General features: G+C 41.7%; 1 protein-coding gene across 5 annotated transcripts; it reads right to left on the bottom strand.

The window, feature by feature from the left end:
• Positions 1–508: 508 nt before the first annotated feature.
• On the bottom strand, positions 509–9454 carry LOC144526408 (tetratricopeptide repeat protein 39C-like). Of its 5 annotated transcripts, none has more exons than XM_078263877.1 (14): positions 8998–9454; positions 7464–7512; positions 6523–6651; positions 6239–6380; positions 5702–6101; positions 4894–5062; positions 4681–4774; positions 4491–4598; positions 4292–4401; positions 4080–4203; positions 3870–3967; positions 3669–3773; positions 3534–3572; positions 509–1244 (listed from the first exon to the last, which is right to left on the bottom strand). In XM_078263877.1, exons 1-14 carry the CDS (start codon positions 9141–9143, stop codon positions 1152–1154), a joined length of 1806 nt encoding a protein of 601 aa, XP_078120003.1. In that variant the 5' UTR covers positions 9144–9454; the 3' UTR covers positions 509–1151. The 5 variants fall into 5 exon arrangements, with proteins under 5 accessions (XP_078120003.1, XP_078120004.1, XP_078120008.1 ...); XM_078263878.1 differs by having other exon boundaries at positions 6239–6353; positions 8998–9453; XM_078263882.1 differs by lacking the exons at positions 6239–6380; positions 6523–6651; positions 7464–7512; positions 8998–9454 and having other exon boundaries at positions 5730–5821.
• Between the last annotated feature and the right edge of the window lie 716 nt (positions 9455–10170).

The following is a 10170-nucleotide window of genomic DNA, read 5'->3' as shown; positions in this document are numbered from 1 at the left end:
TTTCTCATGTGCGTAGCTGCTGTATGATTTAGTTTTTTCTGTTTCTCATTTGGGTATCAAACTGAATTTCTATTGTTGTTAAATAAAAGCTTAATGTTGATTGAACTTTTTGGGTTTCGTGCGATTTGCTGTCATTTTAAGAAAACATGTCTGCATTAGATGGGTGTCTGATGGGGTGTTACAAGATGAGGCCGTCAACCCCACAACCCTGGTGTACCCTGGGCCATGTCCTACTTAGCAACCATCATAACATTGGTCTTGGCCTACCTCATTAATCATGTACACCTAATCGAGTGCAGAGGATAAAACAATATTACATTTTGGGGCGGCCTCTAGCTCACCCAGTAAGAGCGTTCGCCCCATGTCGACGGCTGCAGGTTCGAGTCCGACCTGCTGCCCTTTGCTGCGTGTCGTCCCCCATCTCTCTTCCCCTTTCCTGTTTACCCACTGTCACTGTACAATAAAGGGAAAAGCCCCCAAAAAAAAATAATCTTTAAAAAAAACAATATTCCATTTTACAATATTCATTTTATTATCTTAAAACAAATATAAATTAGAACCAGTTCACAGCCAAGAGTAACACTGTGCATCAAGGCTCACAACATCATGTTGGCACATCTATTAAAACCTGTGTGCAAGACATATTTACACTGATAAAAACAATTCTGCTTAAACAAAGGGGCTACGTTTAAAAAAGAATCAGTTTAGTACTCATTCCTATGGATTAGCAAAGCCTTTACATCACAAATGTCAAAGTCAGCAACCAACACAGAGTTGGCCGAGTCATTCATTTTAACCAATACTGCATGTGCCATTACTGTAGTTGACCTGACTTCCCTCCAAACCAGAGGAAAGATCGTCCCTGATGCTTTTAAAAATTAATTTATTTTTATCTGATTTGACTGCCATCTAGGTTTTAAAATTAGCCTTTAAACAATACAATTCCAATTTATTGTAAAGTACAGTACCATTAAGTAAAACACCTTGTAACTGTTCTCCCATAAAACACCTACTGTACTGTATATATTGCACACATTTTAAAATGATGCATTGGCTCAGAATATGAAAATAAACATAAATAACATTGGTGACTCGAATGGTATTGTGGCTTAAAGACATTTCTTCCAGTTCTTTGAGGTGCAGATCAAATGTCAAGGCTGGGCTGCAGCAGCCATTGTGGATGCGAGAGCTGAATGAATACGAACATGGAGCCTGTTCTCAAAGTCATAGCCAGCATAGTCCTCCTGCATTGTCCATGAAAAAAAAAGACAAAATAGTGAATAAAATAAATGTATTTTGTTCGTGCTCTGCCCTCTAACAAGCTTTGCGGTCCGCACACTCAGACTGATCAATGCACTCGCTGCACACTCAGACTGATCAATGCACTCGCTGCCCAATCATGTGGCAGCATATCAATTAAATAAGCAGAGAGCCCACTGCTCGGCTCGTCCTGTCAGACATTGCTGCATCTGCTCAGGCATGCAGAGTTGGCTGTTACAGCAACAGCAGAGCAGACTGATCTCACGAAATGGCGTTTGTATGACACGCCAATTCGTATGCCATTATTGGCGTGTTATCAAGACGCATACTCGCTTTTTAGCGTACTTATCAACCCTTTTTGACCTCCATTGACTTACATTACCTTGCGATTGCGTGTGAATTGACGCCGTAGCGAGTAGTATGAAAGGGCGAAAATCCGCGTAGGGAAGTTGGTTGGGGTGGTGGATGGGTAAAACACAGGACTTTCACCTAGGAGACCGGGGATCGTGTCCCGCGTGTCATATTTGATTTGATTTATTTAATTGTATCCAGAATGCCTCACACATGAAAAGACATCAAATACAATCGAGGATAAAAACACAAACTCCAGGACTTATTTCCATTGTGGTCACGTTTCCTAAACTCAACCATCGTTTTCTTCTTTTACTAAAGCCAACCCCGTTCTTTTTTTTCCTAAACTCAATCTGCGTGTCACGTTTCCTAAACCCAACCGTAGCTTTCTTCTCGCGATAATACGCCAAGTGGCGTGTATGTTTACGTCCACTGTATACAGCGTAGACATACACGCGGAAAGCTCAATGCGTACAGATAACGCGCCACTTGGCTTAAGAAAGTGGGCGTTTAGGTTTACGCAAAGTCATGATGTCATGTTGAGCAGAGAGAGTGGGATCTTTGCTCCGTCAATGTCAGCTGCCCATTCACTAGTCTATACCCACGACGTTCCACTTCCGGGATTGCTGTTGCCGCCGGAAATTCCGCCAGATGCCCGTTATCTTACGCTTTCAGTAAATCCAGACAGCTAGCTAGACTATATGTCCAATCTGAGTTTTCTGTTGCACGACTAAAACGTACACATGTTCCACCAAAACAAGTTGTGGCACCATGGCTCTGTCCAGCGCCTAGCGCCGCCCTTGACGGATTGTGGTTTAAAGAAATGCCAATAAACCAGAGCATGTTTTTCGCCCATCCCGGAATGCTGTGTGGACTAGCCAGACCTTCCTCCGCAGCGCTGTGGTTGCACCAAACTTCGCCAATGGTATTCAGGTGGGAGAGGCTGCACCCAGCGCACCACAGGCAATGCAGACACCATTTACTGCATTGTGTAGACACAAACATATGTAGCCTTTTGGAACTGCCTTCACCACATCTGTTTTGTCACAATTGTTCATTCTTACAAAAGATGTTCAGACACCTGATGTTCTGGGGCACACCACTTAGTCAGATCAGTATGGATGGGATGTGGCCTGCTTTGCTGTGTCATGATTTAATGCAGTCGCAGTAAGTTCTCCCTCTCCCGGAGGGCGCAAAATATCCCTGGTTTCCTCCACATGGGATAGCATAACAGAGGAAGTCCAATTAACAGGCTGTTCCACACTGACATAGTGACACGGACCTGGCATAGCTTCAGCCAGCCACTCTTTGTGTCCAAGGAAATGAGCATCGCCCCTTGTGAAGGCGGATGTGTTTGCACATTCTCTTCTTTTCTTGGTCAGTGCCTCATGATCTGGTGGCTGAGCAGGCAGTTTTTCAGACCACACAAACTATGTGGCTACATCCATGGCCTATGGAGCTTGTTGGCTGCTATTTTTCCAGCTGGAATGACTGACACCATCAACCCTCTGACTCCAGCGACCCACTGTACTAAGTTTACAGACTTCAAGGGGAACCAAGGCTTGCCGCTCCTTAATTATATATGCTATTATCTGATCAGGCTGCGAGTGTATTGATCTGTCAAAGTGCCCACATCCTAAAAACTTTTACAGGGCCTTGATCCAAAACTTTGACTGAGGGCGGAAATAAGACAAAACCAAAACACTACTAATTGCGCTACAAAAATTAAATAAAACCAATGTTTTGATCTCAGAGATCTTAGCTAGACTTCGTCAGGGGTAAACTAATAATTAAGCCTGGAGAATTAGTCAGAACTTGCTACCACCTACTTAAAGTTTATGAATAATCAAGCAAATAAAAACCAGTACAAACCTTTAAAAAGAAAGCAAAAAAAAGTAATGCAATAAAGAAACCAACTGTACCTTAGCCTGAAGCATCAGCATTCTGCCCTTCCCTGCAGACTGGAAAAAAGACAAAATGTGTAATTTTTCCATCAAATTAGATAAGGGAAACAGTCTCTCTTTCTATCTCTTTCTCTCATACACACACACACCTACCTCTGGGGTGTTCAGCAGCACACAGCCCAGTTCATAGCAGGAATAGGGCTGCACATAGGAATTGCTCAGATGACCAACCTCATCCCTTGCAGCCAGATGGAAAAACTGGGGGGGGGGATTCAGTTATGCACGTTATGCACACTAGATAAGTTAGCTATTATCACCACATCCTGTACATTGCATATTCAGACATAAGAGTACCTGAATGGCATCTTTGTTGTTATGAAGACATCCATTTATGGCACCAAGAAGCAGGTTTTTCAGGCCTGCACACGAGGCATCGTCAATCCCGTGCAGGACTACAACAAGAAAAATACAATTACGCTACGCCCAATGACACAACAACAAACGAGGCTGCAAAACAACACACAAAAACTAGTTTGATGATTTAAACATTTTATAACTGATTACCTTGTGCCATTGTCTGAAGCTTGGCGGTGGAGCAGTTGGGCAGAGCTTTCCACAGATAAAGAATCTCAATCACAGACAGGATGTAGAGTTCTTTGGATAGACTGGTGGTCTTAAGCTTCTCAGCCTGATCAAATGTGTGCATACACACTTATTTTAACTGTATTTTTGCACCAAGGATTTGCAATAGAAAAATCAGCCGGATGCATACTCACCCTCTTCATGGAAAACAACTCTATCTGATTATTCTTGCGTTTGAAAAGTCTTTCAACATCCTTGAAAACCGTGACAGCTCCATCCAGATCACCTGTGGCTCCTTGGCACACTATACAACAAAATGTAATATGGATTAGGAGCCAATACCAAACTCACAAGAAATGCCCTTAAAGCCTTATTTGTTTGTACTGTTACCACCTCCAGTTAAATAGGCGTAGTAGCACTGGGACCAGCGAGACTCGGTCTTCAGTCGCTCAAAGGCCCTGTAGGCTTCTTTGTAGTTCAGTTCGATCATACTGCACCAACCTAAAATGTTCAACAAATAAGAAATGATGATGTAGACTAGCGCCGAGCAAGGTGGTTTGAATTCTGAGAGGGAAAATAGTACCTATTTCATATAAACACACGTGCTGAATCTCCCTCTGGTCAGAGGCCAGATCTAAGGCATCACGGAAGGACGTCAAGGCTGTACTGATCTGGCACTAGAAAGGGGAACTTTGTGGTGTGAGTTACAGGCTCAGACAATATTGAGCTTTCCCCAAGTCAGGAGAATAGGCCACATAGCACTTGATAGTAAGGTTTATTCTGAACATGTATTCACCTCGAGGCGTTGGACTCTGCCTTTGAAAAAAGTGAAGAGGGAGGAGTTTGGATAGATGGCCTCCCTTTGTTGAAGAATGGATTTGGCTTCCATCAGGCCTGCCTGTGTGTCTGTGCCATCCAGAGCAAAGAAGGGCTGCACTACTGTGTGGTACCACAGGAGGGCCAAGCTGGGAGGGAAGCACAGAGGCTGCAATGAGTGGGAGTGTAAAGATGACAACATCTGGTTTGAAATTAGAACAGTTTGTATGCTTTTTTTTTTCTTACATTTTAGATTTTTAACTTAACTGGTTTATAAAGTGAGATTAAACATATTTAACAAATACAGACAAAAGAAAACGCTAAAATAGCTGAGTGTAGTGTTACCATTATTGGCCATGATTAATCAACATTTAGTTAACTTGGTAGACGTGACCAAATTTCCACTCTTGATTTTTTAAAAAAGGGTTAAGTACAGACATAGTTGCCAACATATTGTAGGAATAAGAAAGAATTAATAAATAATAATTATGAAGGAATGTTTGGGCAACTTATTCTGCAGGACCTGGCATCAGTCTGTTATTAAAGCTGCTTACAGGAAGTTTTTTCATATTTCTGTGTTTTTTTGATTTTGTATTTGTTAAATGTTTGGTCAATGCAGTCATTTTTACTTATGGCATGATTCGTGGTAGCCACCATCATAAGACAGTACTTCTCAAAAAAGATGACATCTTTTTTTCTTTATTCTAGTAATTATGCTGAATGACTTAGATCACTTTTAAGTTACAGCCAGAATACAGATACACAAACGTACTCACTCACATACTCACGTAGCTAAGGGGGCCTTCATGTCCTTACTTTCACTGGCGTACGTGAGCGCTGACAGGCCTTGAAGGCGGTCGCCAGGGAAGCCCAGCAGGTTGACGATCTTCAGGAGGTGCGGCGGCACCATGGAGATACAGAGGTGGAAGAGGCCGTAACCAAAGCTGACCGAACCCTTTAGCCGATCCAGAGCCTCTGGGCTGATGCCGCCCAGTCCCAGGGATGGGCTCGGCCCGGGTGAAGACGTGAGGCTGTGGTCGGACGTGTCAGAGGACAGAGATGGAGGCGGCGTTGCTTGCTGTTCAGAGGCTCTTCTTCTGCTGCTCTCCTGCAGGTGTGTGATGTCGCTGTAACATTTGTTGTACATCTTCCAGGCTTTACGGAGGATCCAGCCTCCTTTGATGTATGCTGTCAGCAGATTGAAACTGAGGTCAGTGAAACATGCTATGCTTTGCAGAGGACTAGTATTTAAAAAAAAATTTCATTTCACATTGATAAATGTGTAGCGTTCATAGCTAACAAACAAGGACTGAAGGTTCCCTTACATGACAGCTCTTGTTTGATGAAAGACAACACTGCAAGGTAAACCTGGCAGTCTGCAATGATGATCTGCCTCTGGAGTCGGTTCACTACAGCAACCCCCGACCTCTGAGAGTCCATCTGCTCACACAGACACCTCACACTAGACTGATGTAACAGGCAAGCTAACAAACCGCAAACCTGGACATTATGGTCCAACATAAAATGCTCATTTTCAAGAATTACATTTGTTCTATACATATCATACTGTATACATTCCATTCAGTTAAGTGTTGAAGAGGTTACTCACATTCCTCTTGATCTTGTTTTTAATGGTCTCAATAACACCGGTGTTTTGACTCTCACACAGTCTCTCTGTAGCTTTGAGGTCCTCAAAGGCCAACTGCATTTTCTCCTCCTCAAACGTCATCATGGCATTCTACAAAAGGTTAACCGGATAAATAATCCTTTTGTTGACATGCAACTATTCCCAAATTAATGCTGGGGATCGACAGGTTTTACTAGTGAAGCAAAACGTCTAATCCCACATTGAACCCTGGAGTCCAGATGGCAGAAAAACTAAACTACAACAAAAGCTTGATTAAATCTTCAGGTGGCACACTGCTCGTACATCTCCAAATTAAAGAGAGAGACGTCTCGAAATGTAAGTGATCACAAAATGGAAACTGTAAAATTTGAAAGTAGGAGACAAAAATATGATAGGCAGACACATTAAAATCAATTACATTTTTTAAATTCAGTTATTGGTTCATCACTTCAATATAGAATAAGGAAGTACAATTTCTAAATTTAAATGAACTTTTTCTTTTACCTTGAGTTTTACAATAGTTTTATAGTTCTAATGTTAATGAATTACGTTATAATATCTCTAAATTGATCAGTTTATTAAGTGGTTATAATTATTCTGGCGGCACAGGCTCCAACTTTTCTGCTAGCTTGCATCATAATCTCTGAACATGCTTTTTAGTTGTTTATATGGGAGGATTGCACTCCCAATTCATTTTTGATAACATCTTCCTTTTGTTTCTATTGAGTTTCAATCCACTTATCAGTTTAGTCAGTCACACCTATAGTTTTGTGCCAGAAAAAGAAAGTCTGGCTTTGTGCCTGGTAGAAAGACAAGGGAAGTTCCTTGAACCTCATCGTGAAACAGAAGTGGGTTTTAAAGTGGAATTAAACTATGAAGTAAAACAACAGAGTGCTGCAAAAAGATGTTGTTTCTTAACTCACCAGAAAACTCACAAAACTGGCACCAAAACTCATCAAAGGACTGTGGTTCCTGAAACAGAGGATGAAGAACAGATAATGGACATGTCAGTGAGAGACATGCTGTGGGAACAGGGAACGGATCTAGAGGCCATTAAACTTCATGGGTGGAGTGAAAAAAATGTGTTCAGTCGGTTTCACGCATCAAGCACACTGGTTTGGTTCACTGTTAAGACATGGACAAGTTGAGGCACAAGATGACAGTCAGAGAAAAGCAACTTGATTCAATAAGGGTGTGGAATGCATCACTGAACACCCCTACCCAATCTCCTACACCCATAATGCAACACACAATGACCCCTTAGCAGAGCCAGGGGAACATTATCAGGAAACTGGGAATACAGGCAGTCACAAGCTCATCCTCATTTGCGGTGTTAATATTATGCGTCTCTCACTTCCCTCCTTTTTTCCTAATGCAATCAAAACAGGATGACACATAGTGCTAAATGCAATTAGTGGAAGAGGTGACATTTAAGCCTTCACCAGGGGTCAGGACACATAGGGGTTGCCCTTCTGTGGCATCAACATTCAAGTTGAAAGCAAACATTTCCTAGAGATAATCAGCCCTTATAATAACAGCACAGAATGATTGCATGTATACAAAATCATGCAACCAGCAAGTGGACTATGGTCCGTGTGTGGCGACTCCTTTAAAAAGCAAAGTAATGTCTACCTGTGACCCATCACGTGTTCTTTATTTGAAAATGTAGAAATCATCCAGTATATCCACAAAAAAGGAAGACTTTTTTTTTTTTCATGTGGAAACATATTATTTAGCATAGCATAGATGTATTCATAGATGAATACATTTCAGCTTTCCTATACTGTAAAATGTCCCATACACCCTTAGGATGAGCACACAGGATGGGAACCACTGGGTTAGAGGATCTATTGCAAGTTTAATCTTTAACCGTGAATACTAAATTCCTTGGTCAACTTAGTTTTTAAACTATCCAAACAATTGCCGTGTGGTTTTGATAATAAACTAGCTGGGCCAAGATGAGATATTTAACACAACCCTGTTTAAAGTAACTGGAAGCAAGCTACTAGCGTGACAGGACTGCTAACCTGTTAAGCATGTCTTTTTTGAAAACGTTTGCATATTTACACGTAGCAGCCTGTCAGTGTCACCATATAAAAAAAAGAGCAATGTTAGACTGTTTGGGCTTCACAAGACACATTGTGGGTGTGGATATTTGCCCAGGGTATTTCAACAACATTTATCCTGCTTGTGACCGGATCATATGGTGCTACAGTAGACAAGCGTGACAAGGATGTTGGGGTTTTGTTTTGCAAGCTAAGCAAAGGCAGTGCTGCCGGGAATAAAATGTGGTAATGGCTTCTACTTATGCTGGTTGACCACAGTAGTACTTTTAGACACAATAGCTAAAGTTGTAATAACATTTAACAACCCCCTAGAGCATATTTAATTATCCATCAAAACGTCAAAAAAGACAAAGACTGCTTGTTATTGTCTCTGAAATAGACAGTACCAGACCTGTATAATCTGAAGAGCTCGTCGCTCTCCTTGAATCCATTGTTGAGGAGCATATTGATCCCTTTCAGTGCCAGCTCTGCGTCGTTGATATCGTCCGTCTTGTCATCCTCCACGCTTCCCGGGGCTGGTTCTCTCGGCTGCGCCATTGAGATACCCAATACCGTAGGCAAGGAGCTGAAAGCGGCCGGGGCCGGGGAGGAGAAGAAGCAGGGAGGGTACGTGCGGTACAGTATGTCTCGTTAGTTTACTGACACAATAGTCTCAGCCAGTGGCGCAGTTTTGAGCAAACGCAATCACCTTCATATTTTTGCATGAGGAGACTGACAAGCGAACACGTTCAAATAACTAACCGATAACTAACTACATGCGCCTGTGCTAGCCGTCTACCCAGCGGTTGTGTCGCTGTTCCGTATTCTGCCGCCCGGCCGGTGGTTCGTGTGTTCCTGTGCAGGCAGGAAATGTGATGCCTTTGGGTGCTATCGGAATTATAGTTTTTCAAGCAGACAAGAGGCGCAACTAAGCAATAATTAACCGAGGTGGGGCTTTCAAAAGGAAAAGCGTAAGTAAATCAATGTTAGAGCTGTAAATATATCATAAGCACCTGGTTGATATTCTCCATGCAGTTAATATTTAGTTATGTCTTTGTTTGTGCGCTTTCTCGTGTCATATTTTTCTAGTAAGTTCAAACGCTGTGAAGTACAGGTTTAAACCAAATTCTGCGACCCATCACATTTTGTTACCTGATTAGAAATGTCACCTATAAACGGTTGCTGTCATACTTTATCGCATATGGCCTAACGTTACTTTATTAGTTACTTTTACCAAACGTGTTGCCTCCATGTGTCACCAATTTTGATAGGGTCGACCAGATCAGGATATAGTTTTGATGTATATATTTCTGCTATTACAGCTATCAAAATGTTTGACACTGTGGGGTCAATAATTATTCTTCTAAATACTATGGCGGTGTCCTTTTTGTAACAGTTATTAAAATAAAGTAGGCATATATGACAAAGCTAGATTAAAAACAAAAACATTTGCTGTGGCAATAACTAAAATCAGGGGTTGAATAACTAAGTTGGCTACATTTTTTTAAGTACTGTACTTAAGTACAAATTTGAATTACTTATATATATTTCTACTTCACTACAAATCAGAGGCAACTATTCTACT

The sequence above is a fragment of the Sander vitreus genome, chromosome 12, assembly GCF_031162955.1.
Source record: "Sander vitreus isolate 19-12246 chromosome 12, sanVit1, whole genome shotgun sequence".
NCBI classification, from domain to species: Eukaryota; Metazoa; Chordata; class Actinopteri; order Perciformes; family Percidae; genus Sander; species Sander vitreus.
Note: the sequence above shows the minus strand (reverse complement) of the source record. Positions and strands in the feature narration are given on the sequence as shown.